This window comes from Megascapheus bottae, chromosome 7 (assembly GCF_031878675.1).
Source record: "Megascapheus bottae isolate mThoBot1 chromosome 7, mThoBot2.hap1, whole genome shotgun sequence".
Classification (NCBI taxonomy): domain Eukaryota; kingdom Metazoa; phylum Chordata; class Mammalia; order Rodentia; family Geomyidae; genus Megascapheus; species Megascapheus bottae.
In genome coordinates this window covers 32,505,174-32,522,157 of record NC_143515.1, presented here as the reverse complement: position 1 = coordinate 32,522,157, position 16,984 = coordinate 32,505,174, and the positions used below count along the sequence as shown (strand labels likewise).

Here is a 16,984-nt window from a genome sequence, read left to right as displayed (position 1 = left end):
TAAACTTGAAAGAAGAAATTGGATTGAGGGTGGAGAAAAGTTGCACTTGAATTGTGCATGGGAGGATTAAAGACATCAGAACCAACAGAGTCCAAGAGTAGGAAGAAAAAAGGAAAGGTCATTTTGTCTTTTAGAAGAATCATGGAGCCGTGTTATAAGACTTAATTTCTAAGGTTGGGTTCTAAATACTACTTAGAAAATACTTTTCAAAAATGGGAGAAAACAGCGCCTGGAGCATGAGCAAGTGGTAGAGTGCTTGCCTAGCATGCATGAAGCCCTGAGTTCAATTCCTTGTTACCACATACACTGAAAAAGCCAGGAATCACCCAGTGGCTCAACTGTTAGAATGCTAGCCTTGAGCAAAAGAAGCCCAAGGGCAGTGATCAGGTGCTGAGATCAAGCTCTAGGAGTGGCAAGAAAAAGTACAGTAAAAGGCTCTAGGGTACTGTGAAAAATGTTGAGCTTTAAGGGGCAGGTGAAGCAGGGGACCCACACACTTTGAAGCCAGGTGGTCATGGCTCTTCCTTGCAATCCTAGCCAATCAAGAGACTGAGAGATGAATACTGAGACTCTAAGGCAGCAATGGCAGACAAATAAGTCATAAGCTCATTGTAATTTGAGCAGCATAGAGTGGAAAGGGAAGTTTACAGTAGCACTGAGTGAAAAAGATAAGTGAAACACACTGGCCCTCAATTCTACCCCCAGTATTGGCACACACACACACACACACACACACACACACACACACACACACGATGCAGTTATCTAAGATGAGAAGAAGAAAAGGCAAATGCATGATATGAGAGAAATCTACCACATTAGAGCCAAGAGCTCATGGTTATCCTGGGGACAAAGGCTATCCTGGGGCCTAGCCAGTGAAGCAAAGTAGCATAAAGTCCACCCTGAGAAAGGCCTCATCATTTAGGATCATTTATTTATTTATTCAGTACCCATTTAATTATTCAGGGCAGCAAGATGTGCTATAATACTTCAATTAATCACTAAACACACAGGGCTAGTATCACTGGTCCACTTGATTTGTGAGGTTCAGCTGTGGGCTGGGATCACATTAAATTCAAAGGTCGAGGCCTCCAATGGAGGCCTGAGTGTCTGAATTCCTCAGAGAATGCAAGTGCACCTAGATTTCCAACCTAAATTTCCCACCTGAGGATCTGGAGTTACTGGGTGGACAAGATCAAATATGTGAAGTAGACAAAACACTAAATGTGTCCTGTACTGCTCCTTCTTGCCTTGCTGGTTCCCACACCACTCGCCGCAAAGGACCAGCACAAGCAAAATCTGCTCCTAGTGTCTATTCCAGGAGAACCCCAGGGAGACAGGCATTTGCACAGGCACAGCAATGAGTCACTGCAGTCAAGCTGCAGGGCCCTGTGTTCCACTTCAGAGGCCACAAGAGGCACAGCTGGATGGGGAGTGGGCGATGGCGACTGAGAGGACAGGAAAGGAGAACCGAGTAGAAGGACACAGGGTGGAGGATCATTGTAGGAAGCTTACTAAATTTTGCTGAAAACCATTTCTTGAGCCCTTGGCTCGTGCCTGTATTCCTAGCTAGCGCAGAGGCTGCGGACTGAGGATTGCTCTTCAAAGACAGCCTATGCAGGAATGATCATTCCTGTGACATAATTTTGTGTGACACTTATTTCTAATTTACCATCAAAAAGCCAAAAGAAGAGCTCTGGCTGATATGGTTGAGACCTGGCTTTAAGCCAAAAAAGCTCAGAGGGAGTGCTCAGACCCTGAGTTCAAACCACAGGACCCACACAATAAAACAAAAAACTTTCCTGAAATATAATTCATCACACCATTTAGACGTACACTAGTCAGAGGCACAATAGTACATTTTCAGAATGAAACCAAATGTAGTCTATATTGCATTGTTTTTTACTCATACTTGAGGCCAATGCACAGTCACTTGATCCATATCTACTTCTACCATTATCCTCGGGTCCCAGCTTCCTGAGGATTATTAGAATGGTTCACCAGTACCTCCCTACTTTTACACACCTGAATGTGTATCATTTTTCCTACTAGTCATTTTCACAAAGACGTTACAATTGAATAAATTGATTTTAAAACGTTGAATTTTGGAGAAGATGGCAGATGGATAACTGACCCAACTAAGTCCCCTGAGGAAGCAGAACTTGAGGGTCCCATCAAGCTTTTCACATCTAGACAGTCACTCCAACGTAGCTATTGTTTATACAGAGATTTATACCAAAGAAGAAAATTATAAACTGCTTGCATAAGAAGACAGAATTCGGTATCCACATACAGTGATTGTGCCAGCAGTCACAACAGCAGTGGCTGCAGTGGTGGTCATATCTGAGCCCTGGAGCTATCCAAGTACCTCTAGGAGGAACGTAAACATTAGGGATGGAGCCCACAGGCCACCTGGCTACACTGGGACAGAGACAACTCATCATATAATGGACCGGAAGCTGTTCTTAGGAGAGGATCACAAGGGCTCAATAGCTATGTACGTATGATCATAGAACGTTCTCTAGGATCAAAATGAACTCTAAGAAATGGAATCAAGAGATTTTTTATTGTACTGTTTGCAATTCTTTCTTTTTTTCTTTCTTTTTTCTCCTTGGTATATTCTCTTTTGTCACTATTTTTTAAATGTATGTACCCTTTGTCTTTATATACGTTCATTTGATTTGGGGAGGAGAAGGGAAAGCAAAGGGACAAAGGCTAAACCATCAGCAGTGAGACTCACTAGCCACTGTTGGAAATGAACTATATAACCTGGCAGGGGCAGGGAAGAGGAAAGGGGAAAAACTGGGAGATAATGAGGGAGCAGATAATCCTGTTTAAAAGGCAATGTACTCATTAACTGATTTATCTGATTGTAACCCCTCTGTAAATCACCCTAACAGTAAAAATGTTTAAATTTCAAAAAAAAGAGATGAAAAGAGGACCAGGAGTTTGGCCTAGTGGTAGAGTGCTTGCCCAGCATGCACAAAGACCCAGGTTCGATTCCTCGGTACCACATACATGAAAAAAGGTGGAAGTGGTGCTGAGGCTCAAGTGGTAGAGCTCTAGCCTTGAGAAAGTCCAAGGACAGTGCTCAGGCCCTGAAATCAAGTCGAGGACTGGCAAAGAAAAAAAAAGAGAGATGAAAAGAAATGAACAAATGTATATATAACGGCACAAAAGAAACTGATCAGTACCTTTGACATTGTCAAGGTGGCAATGTTACAACAAACATTGACAATTATGAAAAACTTCCCTGATTCTAAAACTTCAATAAACATGAAAGTGAAAAGAAATCCCTAATATCATATTGGTTTGCAACTTACAATTGAGCACATTTATACTTCACATTAAATTATTAACAAATCTTTCCCGCCAACCAAATGAAAAGATTTCTGCTTCTAACTCTTGCAAGTCAGGAAGCTGAGATCAGAGGATTGGGGTTGGAAATCAGCTTGGGCATGAAAGCCCCTTGGGCTCTTATCTCTAGTTAATCACAAATGAGAGTTGCAGTTTCAGTAGAGGTCTGATCATGAACAAAAATGCTCATGGACCAGGTCTGGAGTTTGCCCTAGCAGTAGAGTGCTTCCCTAGCAAGCACAAAGACCCGGGTTTGATATCTTGGTACCACATACATAGAAAACGGGAGAAGTGGTGCTGTGGCTCAAGTGCTAGAGCTTCAGCCTTGAGAAAGCCCAAAGACAGTGCTAAGGCCCTGAGCTCAGTCTACAGGACTGGCTCATAAATAAATAAATAAATAAATACCATCACTCATGGATCCCCCATCCTTTAAACCAGCATTGGTGGAATGTCTCACATGACCAGGTATTGTAACTATAGTATCTAAGAGAGTAGATTTCATCAATACAGCACAGCCTTAGTTGGATCATACCCAATGGGAATTTGCTATTTGATTTTTTTTTTTTGATCGAGGGGTTTGAACTCAGGCCTTGGGCATTGTCTCTGAGCCACAGTGCCATTCCAGTTTTCTGGTGTTGAATTGGAGATAACAGTCTCCTCGACTACGGTACCCAGGCTTCTTTGAAACTGTGATCCTCTGATCTCAGCCTCTTCAGTAGCTAGGATTACAGACATGAGCCACCAGCACCTGGCTCTTTCGCTACTTTCAAGACAAAATGTGGAATGCTGGTCTGTGATGTCCCACACATCATGTCGCACATGAACATCCCAAATGAACATCCTATGACTCCATCTTCTTAAAACAGACAATCACTAAGCCATTGGTTTGATTTCTGGAGCTCTTGATGGGAAATGGATGGTTGATACTGCCTTTGTACAACTATTTAAAGAGAATAAAAATATACACAAGAATGAAAACAAAGATTGTTTCTATAATAAATGTGTCTTGTGTATATGCCTCTACAGTAGCTGTGGACTCTGCTAACAATCTGAACAGATGGCCTACTCATATGCTGTCTACCCAATACAGAAAACATGCAGAGACTTGGGGAATATCACAGAAGCTGGGCTGGAGATGTAGGCTCGTGAGGGCAAGCCTCATGAGGTTGAGCCAGTTATTACCATGGACAGTACTGATTTACCTAGGCAGGAGTAAAGTCATCTTGACATAGAAATAATCATCACAATTGTAGAAAGGTAACGCTAGTTGGTTTTCTGTGCAATGTTTCTCAGCAACTATAAGTACACAAACCAATAGATTACTATGTAGAGTTTGCAATAGGAGCCTTGCTCCAGAATATGCTTGATAGTTTCATGTTAAGTAAAACCAGTTAATTTCAACTAGAATGACATCCTTTTTATCTTGGACTCCATATTCATTCCTTTTCTTCTGACACAAATTGTGGGGACTGGTCTGGCTATCACTGGAAGAAGCACAGAAATGGTGAGATAAAGGGTAAGCCAATTTAGCAGTGACACGGACTAGACACTATGTTGGAAATGAACGATATAACTTCAAGTGGGGAGAAGGCAAACCCGGGGGAGAATGAGGGAGGCGGTAACATTGTTCAAAAGGAAATGTACTCGTTACCTGACTTAAGTAACTGTACCCCCTATGTATATCATCTTTACAATAAAAGCCTTTTAAGTCAGACAGAAGTCTGCCTTCCTCTGTGTATTCCATTTCTTTAGTATTTGCTTCTAATGGGCAGAGACTACTTTTCAAAGTATCAGGGCTATGCAAAAAAGAGACCTGTATCTCTAGGAGTTGACATCTATGAGTATGAGAATGCACAACTCGTGGTGTACTAGGGGCTCATGCCTGTAATCATAGCTACTCAGGAAGACCACAGTTCAAAGCCATCCCAGTTAAGAAAGTCTGTGACAAGACTCTTATGTACAGTTAAGCCACGAGCCAGAAGTGGTACTATGGCTTAAGCAATAGAGCACAGCCTTGATCAAAAAAGCTCAAGGCACAGAATCCAGAAAAAAAAATAAACTATAAAAGAATTGGTGGGGGGGGGAACCACACGGGTGGGGGGTGGGGAGGAGGGTAATGGGTACCAAGACATGTGAAAGGGTATCAATGTATGTGAATTAATGCACCTTCTATCTGGCAAATATCATGTAAAATTTTTATTAATTACAATAAAAAATTAAAAAAAAGAATTGCTGGGTGGGGCCTGGAGTTTGGCCTATGGTAGAGTGCTTGCCTAGCATGCACGAAGACCTGGGTTTGATTCCTCGGTACCACATATGTAGAAAAGACAGAACTGGTGCTGTGGCTCAAGTGGTAGAGCTCTAGCCTTGAGAAAGCTCAGGCCCTGACTTCAAGCCCCAGGACTGGCCAAAAAAAAAAGTCCTTGTGAGATTCTTATCTCCAATCAGCCATTCAAAAACTACAAGTAGACTGGAATGTGGCTTAGTGGTACAGTGCTTGCCACACATGCATGAAACCCTGAGTTGGATTCCTCAGTACCATATAAACAGAAATAGCCAAAAGGGGTGCTGTGGCTCAAGTGATAGAGTGCTAGCTTTAAGCAAAAGAAGCCCATGGATGGTGCCCAGACCCTGAGTTCAAGCGAAAGAACTGGCAAAAAAAAAAAAGGATTGCTGGGAAAAGATCTTCCTTTTCAAGCCATATATCAAAGTCCTCATATCCAATATACGCAAAGAGCTTAAGAAACCAACCCCTACCAAACCTTATAAAGCAATCACTTAATGGGCAAGGGAGCTAAGTAGAGATTTCTCAGAAGAGGTGAGAATGGCAAAGATACACTTGAGGAAATGCTCATCAACCCTGGCCATAAAGGAAACGCAAATTAAAACAACTCTGAAGTTCCATCTCACCCCTGTCAGATTGTCCAACATTGTGAATTTGAACTGCAAATATTGTTGGAAATCTTGGGGGCAAAGTAACTCTTCTACATATTGGTGGGAATGTAAAGGAGTACAACCTCTCTGAACAGCAGTATGAGGTTCCTCAAAAAAACTAAACACAGACCGTTTTTATTGCTTCGCTATTCATAATAGGCAAGATATAGAGCAACTCAGATGCCCCACAATAGATGAGTGGATCCAAACTATGTGGTACCTATACACAATGGAATTTTACACAGCCATTAGGAAGAATAAAGTAATATCATCTGCAAGGAAATAGAACTAGAACAAATCATGTTAGGTGAGCTAAGCCAAACTCAGAGACACAAATCGTGCATGTTCTTTTGGATGTGCAAGAATGAGATCTAAAATGCATTGGGATATAAATTAGAAAGGATTCTAGATAATCACAAACATTGAGAACAAAAGAGGGCACCATTAGGAGAGAAACAAAAATGCAAAGCCCATGTGCCTCTTTTTATTCATATAAAATTCAGAAATGAACTCCAAAAGGTGGAGGGAAGAAACATCCTTTTTCCCCCTTTCTTTTGTTTAGTTTTTAATTTTTGATGATCTGTCTTCTTTACCTTATGTATGGTGTATTCAAGTATACCTCTTCAGAAGGGTTTGGGAGGTGTACAGAACTCAAGGGTAAAATGACAAAAACAGAGCAGTGGAGCCCACTGGACACCAACGAAAGTGAGCTACATAACTTGTGGATAGAGTCAAGAGGGACTGGGAGAGCATGAGGGAACGGAAGATACTGTATAAATGGAAATATACTTATTACCTGACTTGTGCAATTGCAATACCTCTGTATACCACCACTACAATAAGAATAAAGTAAATTAAGTTTTAAAATGAAATAAAAAAGAATGCAAAACCTAATAGGTTTTCCAAGAACCAGTTCCTAAGTGAACAAGAGAAATATAAAGAGGGATCCAAGTCCAACATGGCTAGAACAACCCAGAATAAGGATTTCAGGGGCAAGAAACTAGAAAGCAAGTGCCTTAGATGACATCATCCTCTACAAGGTATCATCAACACTACTCTTCAACTAGGTAAAAAGCTCTTTCATTCTGCTTCTACTATTTGAAAATTCAAATGGCTCAACTAAACGGTTTCAGAACAATGAAGTTTTCAATCTCAAAGTCCCTTTCCTTATCCCTCAAACATGTGAACTATATATGCAATATGTAATTATCATATAATATAGAAAGCAAAATAAGCAAATTAAAAATAACTATTAATGAACATTGGTGAGAAACACTGAGGTGATGTCCTCAATATAAGAACGTAGACGAAAGGGGATTTCCTGTCTGTCTTGCAGGACCTCAAGTCACCAAAGATCAAGCATTAAAGAGCTACTAGAGCTCTCCTGCCATTCTCTACCCAAACCCAGCTTCTGGTTCAGATTCTGATCTTGTGATTGGCTACTCCAGGCCTTTCAACTGCCTGAGTAATGACATCATTCTCCCACTGAACCTATCACTACTTGGTAGAATCTTGGGGTTTCCATGGCATCGTCCAGGCGTATATTTGGATCATCGCTAGTGACCAGTGTCCAGTGAGCTCCGTACTGGACACACTCTTGCTCTTTAGCTTCAGCTACGCACACATCCTCTAGTGTCATTCTTCATCCCTTGTTTCTCCAGTTGATATTACCCATTGTCTCAGTATGTCAGGTAAGAAGAAAAAGGGATTTAGAGTTTTCATTAGACTCCCCTGCTCCCTAAATTTAATAGTAGAATCAAAACAGCTTCAAGTATTGAATTAGAAATGTTGGGCTGTGATGTTTACTAGGTATATATGACTTAGCCACATGATTTACTTTGTGACAAAAATCTGTTGCTTTGTCTGCAACATGAAGAAAATGAATTGTTTATCTTGTGATAGCTTTGTTTTCCAGCACTGTATTTTTTTTGCCCGTCTTGGGCTTGAGCTCAGGGCTTGAGCACTGTCCTTGGACTTTCTCAAGGCTAGCAGTCTACCACTTGAGCCTCAGCACCACTTCCAGATTTTTGCTATGTATGTGGGGTACCGAGGAATCGATCCCAGGTCTTCATGCATGCTAGGCAAGCACTCTACTATTAGGCCAAACTCCCGGGCCTCCAGCACTGTATTTTTAATGACATTTATGAATGGAGAATGAAGCTACAGATTTCTTCAGAGAGTCAATTTTAAACAAACTAATGGAGAAGGAAACCTAGTCCTGTTGAAATCCCTATACCAAGATACTTCATTTGTAACAGTATCCTCTAAAAATTAGTTCCACTTTGGTATTTCAAATGTAGTAAAAATTTTTTAATTGGAGAATTTATTAACATTGATTTTTACATCATATTTTAAATGACAAGTTTAACCAACAAGTGTTCCAGGAGGGAATCTCTATTTACAATCACTGGGACTTAGTATTTAGAACTTAATCAAAACTAGGCTAAGGGATTGTATGTCATAGAAACATATTAATTTATGAAATAAAACATTATGTCTCTAGAGTCATAGGTTTTGATGTCTATATAGTTACGTTTATATCAAATGTAGTAAATTTAAGCATAGTGTGTGTTTCCATATTTCTGCTCAGACAAGGTAAAGAGAAAAACAGGAAGAGAGAGGGGATGACGGGACTAGAACGAGGCAGATGATCTAGAAGGAAAGGTTCACCAGGAACTAGAGGTGAAGAAAAGATGAAGAAGGTGATGAGAAATAAGACAGAGCCAAAGACATGAAGAGCATGGAGACATTCTCAAGAAAACAGCGGTGGTTTCAATAGAATGTTGAAGAGGATCAAACATTTTTAAATCCACACACAGAAAACCGAGGGCAATCTAACCAGAGCCAGGCAAAATGAAGTTAGTGTTAGCCACATTGATGGACCAAAAGCCAACTAAGGTTAAAACAGAGAATCATTAAAAGCAGTTTCTGAGATGTCACTTTTAGCTGGTTCCTGCTTTAGGTTTGTTATGTGTTTTTTTTTTTCTAGTTGACTGTGAATACAGATGATGCTTTGAACGAGCCTTTTGTCAACCTGACTAACTTAGGGCCGGCACAGGTGCCAGCCACTCCTTTAGCTTTCTTTGTTTTAGCTAGGTTTTTTTTGAAGATATGAAATTTTAGGTCAGGCAAACCTTGAACCATGATCCTACCACCTAGGAAGGACTCTCTTGTACCTTGGGCCACAGTCATGATCTACTAACAGAGGGCTTATTTGATTGAGATGAGGTGTTCAGTAACCAGCCTAGATGGATCTCAAACCACTGTCCAGCAGACTGTTTCCCAAATAGGATTAGAGAAGGGAGCTACTGAGCCTTGACAGTTTGCAATGTAAACATTTTAGATATGTATTCCAAATTATTTTAAGGAATATTTCTTGAGAGGGATTACACAGAAGGTTCTGTAATATATTTCAACATTACTTTTCATTCTTATATTTAGACTTCATGGAAGTGTGTGTGTGTGTGTGTGTGTGTGTGTGTGTGTGTGTGTGTGTGTGTGTGTGCTTGTATGAATACCAAGATTTAAACTCCAAGCTTGACACTGTCTCTGAGCTTTTTAGCTTATAGGTAGAGCTCTACAACTCATCAGGTCTCCAATTCCAGGTTTTGATATTTAACCGTTAATAAGAGTCCTACAGACTTTATGGGAAGGACTGGCTTGAAATAATAATTTTCAAACCTCAAGCTCCAGTAGTTAGGATTACAGCCTTGAATCATGAGAGCTGAACATGCATTTTTTAATAAAGTATTCTAATTTGTATCAGAAGCAGGTTTCAACTAAAAGCTGTAAATAATGATGATAATGATAGAATTCTAAGTGTTTATTTTACATTTGTATCAATATTTTTCTCAGATTGGTTTTCAAACGTTTATATATATATATATATATTTTTACTGTTATATAAGGGTTACATGATATTTGCCAGATAGATGGTGCATTAATTCCCATTTCAAACGGTTTTTAAAGATTTTTTGATGCTGCTATTTATACTAAGTTGATTTAAATACCCAGCTAGAACAATTAATATCTTTACATTGAGGTATGATATTTAGAGAAATCATTTTGGTTTGTCTTTCTTTGTTCTGATTTTTTCTTTTCTACATTTGTGCTATATTGTCCAATCTGGTATTAATGTCCTGACAAAAGTGATTGTCTGGGACTAGGAGTTTGGCCTACTGGTAGAGTGTTTGCCTCGCATGCACGAAAAAGCCAGGTTCAATTCTTTGGTACCACATACATTGGAAAAAAAAAACAACAAAGTCAGAAGTGGTCCTGAGGCTCAAGTGGTAGAGCTCTAGCCTTGAGAAAGTCCAAGGACAGTGCCGAGGCCCTGAGCTCAAGCCCAGGACAGGCAAAAAAAAAAAGTGATTGTCTAACCACACTATCCCATGTGCTAGGGATACTAGGTCTCCTGCACATTCAAAAATATTGATCTATGTCAATTATGACCATGTATATGGCAAGAGGGATGATGTAAAAAAAAAAAAACAAGTTACCTAACGTCCAGGATATAGGGTCAGAAGACAATGATTAATCATTCTCAATAAGCAAATGGAAATTGAATTGAGAGTGCCATTTATACTACCAAAATTATGAGATACTTAGAATAATTACAAAAGATAGGTGTAAGATGTACATGCTGAAAATTACCAAGCTTTGGTGAGAAAATCAAAGGAGCAGTCGAATAAATGAAGAGTTATCCATGTTCATGAAAAGGAAGATTCACTATTGTCAATCCAGGGAGAAGAATGAGAGATGAGCGATATAAGAACAGATTGGAGGGGTATGCCTTTAAGTGGAGAAAGAAAGCTTTCGCTAAGGAAATTCAACAGCTTCCACAAGCTGAGAAAGACCAGAAAATAGAAATTCTGAGCCTCTGAGCTCTGAAAACTTTCACCTTGTAAACATGATACAACAGTTACATAAACATATTAGGCCCTATTGTCCAAAATAGTCCTTTCCAGAATTTTATCTTGAAAGTATAATTTCAAACATTTCACATGCAGAAGTATAAGAATAAAATCTGTATTTAAAAACAGCATGGGGGCTGGGAGTTTGGCCTAGTGGTAGAGTGCTTGCCTAGCATGCATGAAGATGCAGGATCAATTCCTTGGTATCACACACATAGAAAAAAGATAGAAGTGGTGCTGAGGCTCTAGTAGTAGAGCTCTGGCCTTGAGAAAGTCCAAGGACAGTGCTCAGGCCCTGAGCTCAAGAACAGGACTAGCAAAAACAAAGCGTGACTGCTTGAATATTTACATTTAATGCATTTTTCTGCTTCCACACACATTACACCTATACCAACTTCAGTTCAACTCCCAGAATACAAAACGTGCACACACACACACACACACACATGCACACGCACACACACACACACACGCGCACACACACACACACATATAATTCAAAACCACTTTCTAATCCTGTGATGGTTTTTGTCTGAAATAGATGAGAAAATGTTTGTTTTCACAACATTGCATATGTAATAAGATCACTTTATTTATTGGTAAGTGTACTATAATGAATATTTGACATACATCCAAATTAGCTTTAATGTCTTTCTATTTTGTTCCATATCAGTCATGTATAATATGTCACTTACATTCATTATTCAATATTATTACTGATATCATTGTTTTCAGCATGTATAATATATCATTGATGAGTGACTTGAAGTTCAGAACGTCTCAGTCTTCTTTTTTTTTTGCCAGTCCTGGGCTTGAGCTCAGGGCCTGAGCACTGTCCTTGGACTTTCTCAAGGCTAGAGCTCTACCACTTGAGCCTCAACACCACTTCTAGCTTTTTTCTGTGTATGTGGTACCAAGGAATCGAACCCGGGTCTTCATGCATGCTAGGCAAGCACTTCAACCACTAGGCCAAACTCCTGGCCCCTTCCTTTTCTTCTTTTGTGTGGGTCATGGGTTTTGACAAGGGCCTGGGAGAATCCCTCAGCTCTTCAGCTCAGAGCTACCATCCTACCCTAGAGCCAAGTCCCAGTTCCCGTTTTCTGGAGCTTAATTGGAAATAAGAGTCTCAGGTCTTTTTGTGCTCCAGCTGATTTTGAACCCTAATCCTCAGATCTCAGCCTCCTGAGTAGCTAGGATTACCGGAGTGAGCCACCCAACCCAGCAGAGGGTTTCAGGTTTCCTACAAAAAGTATATTGGGAACTCTGAGGTGGTCATTGTATTCTTTACTTATCTTCTGGTCTGTGTTTTAAGTAAGCACTAAAAATGGCCAGAGATTTCTATAAGGTTACACAATAACAAGAAAAATGCAAACTATTTTCTCAAGACCAACATCCACTGGCTTATAGGAAGTTCAAGTTCTCCTGATTTCTGGGCATTCTTCACCTGCTCACCCTTTGGAACACGGTGCTCATAGTAATTCAAAAGAAGTATTTGAGCCAATCAGGCTGGCCTCTGCCCCTAGGTTTCCTGCTCTTGAATGGGTGATCTAACAAGTACACTGAGGATACCTGAGATTCAAAAGGCTCACATGCTAGGACACAGTTAGGAGTGACTCAGGGAAAGTCAGGACAAGAAGGAGAAGCCTGCTTCTGCCTAGGAAACAGCACAGGAACCACTTGGTGTCTCCTGTTGAACCTCTTTGCCAAGTTCATCAGAAGAATGTGGGTGGCTATTGGAATGAGAGCATTCCCAGTCAGTCACAGCCAGCTTCCAATATGCTGTTCCTCCAAAACAGTGAGAGTTGGGCAACCTTATCCATTTTTTAACCACCCCTTGCTTCTTGCAGACAATTTCCAGCATCCATCTTTACTTGGAGCTGCAAACTCACTACAGCTTCCTCTTCCTGTGGAGAACGATGCCACTTCTCTAACAGGCAACAGCTGCAACATCTCCACAGTCTCCACCCCAGCCTTCACTTCAGCATGGCCACTGCCATCAACCTCTGGCACCTCTTTGCAGCCACTCACGGGTCTTTGCCAACATTCCAGCACACCCATGCTGTCAGGGGTTACTGGCCAGAGCCACATCTCCACTGCAGCCTCCTCCTGTGCCAGTGCTTTTGAATGGGAGTACACAGGACACAATAAAAAGTCCTCTGCACTGGGAGACTTCACATTGACTCTCATTGACCAGGGCACAGCAGTCCCTTCAATGACTATGACATCTCGATATGCGGATGCAAATGCCATAGTCCCTCTGTATCCATCGCTGTCTGCCAGCCTGGTTCAGGGGACGTTATCTCACATTCCACAACAAGAGAGTAGTAGCTTGTTACTTCCCTGCCAACGAAACAACCAAATTTACTACTATAACCAAAGCACAGTGGGCCCTCTATTATCTGGAGAACCTGGTCCCTGCCTGCAATCATATGGCTCTGTGTCCTATACAGGGAGCAGGGTCTTTGCTCCTCAGCCAGAAATCGTGATGATGCTCCAAGAGGTTCAGCCCGCAAATGTCCCACCACCAGTCTCCACTTCTGGAATCTACTACTCTGTGTCTGCTCAACACCACCCAGAAACCAATGTTCAAGGTAAGCACAGACAACAGAAAGGAACAGGATTAGCAGCACAAAAACGAGGGGCTGACCTGCATCTGCATAGAGTCTCCACTACTCCACAAATATAGTCTAAATCCTCAGTCTCACCCACCACACTCACAAGGAGACCTCCAATTTCTGCCATGAGGCAGAGGGCCAAGGGTATGGCTCCAGTGGTGGAGCACTGACTGCTTCAAACCTCAGTGCTGCCACTAATTGCACTGGATAATTAAGTAAATACATAAGTGAGGAAATATGGCTGTGCTGCTCTTAGATGCCACCCAAAGCACACTCAGTGAGGCCATGGTCTACATTGTCCTCACAATCCATTCTCCCTAATTAATCCCCTTCTTGTTCGAGTTCTTTGCTTTCATTGGAAAATATGTCAAACATTAGTTTTGATAATAGCAGATAAACTTGCTTTACTGTGTGCAGAGAACCTGCCCAAAGGAAGCAGGTGAGAATATATATTTTGCATATTTCATGGGCAGGAATTCCACCCTGGAGCTGAGCACCACTGAATCATGCCTGTGGCCTAGCTAATCAGGAGCCTGAGAGCTGAGGAACAAATTTCAAAGTCAGCCTGCAAAGTGTTTTCAACATCTCATTGTCAGTTCCCAAATGCAGACAATAGATGCCTAAAAAAAGCGAGAATACATCAGGCCTAAGAAAAAGTCAAGCAGCAAAAGAAAAAAGGCTGAGTTCAAGTCCCAGAAGCATCCAGTGCATGATCACATTCTCTAGCTCTCTATTCTCCCCGTCTCTCCCTCACACACACATGCACATGCACACACACTCAACTCTCAGAAATGCACTCAAAACATGCTAAACCTGTCCTCCCCTCCCTGACTGCCCCTCACTTGCCGTTCTCTCAGATCAGGGTGAGAATCAACACCTATTTTACTTACAGGACACTGGCAATAATCGACAACTATATAAATAGATGACACTTTATAAAGCTGGGTTTTTTGTTGTTTGAACCCAGAGTCAAGAACACAGTAAGGAACTACTTTACTTCTGACCCATACATGATGTCCAAATCATTTCCTACTTTTAAAACTTCTTTCATTTTTATTTCACTGACAACAATTCTATAGAGGAAAAGGGAAAAGAAATAATGAAAATGAATTAGCACAAGTTTTACATAGAGTAGCTATCACGATCTTCCAACTCACGATCCTGTCCATGGTGCTTAAAACTAGCTGCTAGAAACACCTTGCTCAGTGATGACAATGCCCTTAAATCATTGGTGCATAAATGGAGCATGTTACTTACCAGGGACTGATTTCTGCTGTGATTTCTTTACATCAGTAGAAACTTCCCTGGCAATGCATACACTTTTCTAGAATCACAACTTTCTAGAATCATAAATTTTGCCAGTCACAAACTGCAGACAACCCAAGTCCTACAAGCATAAATGTTGAAGTCCTTGAGAGAAACATGTGTCACCTGACTTTGGAGACATTCCAATATCAATCCAGTAGTAAACATTCCTAGTACCTTGGTCTTGCCTCCAGCAAATCCAGACACAGAGAATACGCGTTAGGATGAAATTGAAAGCAAGGTTTGAAAGCCTCTGGTTGCCTTTGAGAAACTAACAGAAAGTCAGGATGCTCCACCTGACATTTAGCAGCTGCAGGTCGACATTAACCTTAGGGCCAAGACAGAAGTCTACATGGAACAAGGCCAATTTGGATACTCTGAGTCTTGAGACAAATGGAATGGAATGTGACAGTGGGTAGCTAAAAGATATCACTGTGATGGTCAAGACATTCATTTTAACCAGATTTTCACCTCCTTCACAGATTTTCAGCAATCCAATATTTCTACTATAACCCACATCAAAGATACAGACACCATCAATGAGATTCTGCTGCAGGAAAACTCTGTGGTCACCAAGTATTCCACTGATCAAGTGTCCAAGAACAAGCACGACACCTTGGAAAGTGTGGATGGAACTCCCGAGGCCAAAGGCCAGCAGCTGCAGCCACAGGGCCTGCTGAAGGAAGAGGAAACTGAGTGTAGCACCCCAGCCAGTGACAAGGCTTCCCTGAACACAGCCCAGACCCCAAAGCCTGCATCCAGCAGGGTGAGCAAAACAAAGAGCCATGGGCAGAATGAGCCCAAAAGGATCAGGGGAAGCAATCCCAAGAAATGTGAAGAAACCAAGCAGTCAGGGAACAAACTGAAAGCAGAAGAGAAGGCAAGCATTCCCAAGATGAAGCACAAGAGAAGCCACCCTGAGCTTAGCCAAGAGACCTTCAAAAGACCTCGAACCAACCTAGGCGTGCAGATGTGGGAGTCAGTGCAGGTTTTTCATGCCCTAGGAAAGAAGAATGAGAAGAAAACTGCAAGCGGCACACGAGACTCTGCCATGAAATCATGGCTGGATATTCCACATGAGGGTAAAGGCCCTAGAAACATTCAAGTCAAGAAGAGGGATAGGAGTGAAAGCCAGTGTCCATCCCCATCCCAGGATGAGCTGCCTCCCCCTGGCAAGGTCAAGTTGGTTCCTTTGCCTTTTCTAACCCCAGAGAAGCCTCAGGCTCGACCCGTTCCTCACAGGCCACAGTCTCTGGCCTCCAGGAGGCCCACTGTACCATACCCTGCACGGCCTCATCCTACCACGGCTCAACCTACCGCAGTCAGCCTGTCTCAACCAGCTTCTGCCAACACGAGTCTCAGAGGTTCCACCAAAGCATCTCAGCCAAGTGTAACCAATACATACACACAGGGATCGGCCAATGCTCCCCAGCCTAGTGTATCTCAGTCTGCTGTTGCTAGGCCTGAACCCCACTCAACCTCATCCAGCGCTTCTGTCCAGCACAAGCCTGTTTCCACTGCTGGGAACGAGTTCCGTTCACCGCCTAAGCCTCATAACCAGTACCTACTCCAAGATTTCAGCCGCCAACCAATTCCATGGAGGAAACCCGATATTCCTGGCCCTGTAGTATCAAATCCCATCACCAAGGAGCAAAGGCCAGAGCGTGAAGCCATGAAAAGGCGGGCCCAGCAAGAGCGTGAGAATGCTGCCCAATACACTGCTTTGGGGAAACTGCAGTTTTTTGTTCAGAGGCAAAGAGATATGGAAGTGTCTCACTACTATGGCTACACAGTGTAAGAGTTGCTGCGATTGTGGGTACCACATGTTTTCCCATATATATATAAAAATATATATGTATA

At 41.8% G+C, this 16,984-nt stretch overlaps 1 protein-coding gene and 1 long non-coding RNA gene across 2 annotated transcripts in view; one reads left to right on the top strand and one right to left on the bottom strand.

The window, feature by feature from the left end:
- LOC150060537 (uncharacterized) overlaps nt 1–16,984 on the bottom strand; it is a 491,819-nt gene that overhangs the window by 72,949 nt on the left and 401,886 nt on the right. The window lies entirely within an intron of this gene.
- Nucleotides 1,442–16,922, top strand: LOC150060554 (uncharacterized protein C2orf78-like). Its single transcript, XM_090336255.1, is given in 5 exon segments — nt 1,442–1,502; nt 7,900–7,926; nt 7,929–7,982; nt 13,052–13,788; nt 15,588–16,922. Coding segments are annotated over 5 exon segments (2,214 nt in total).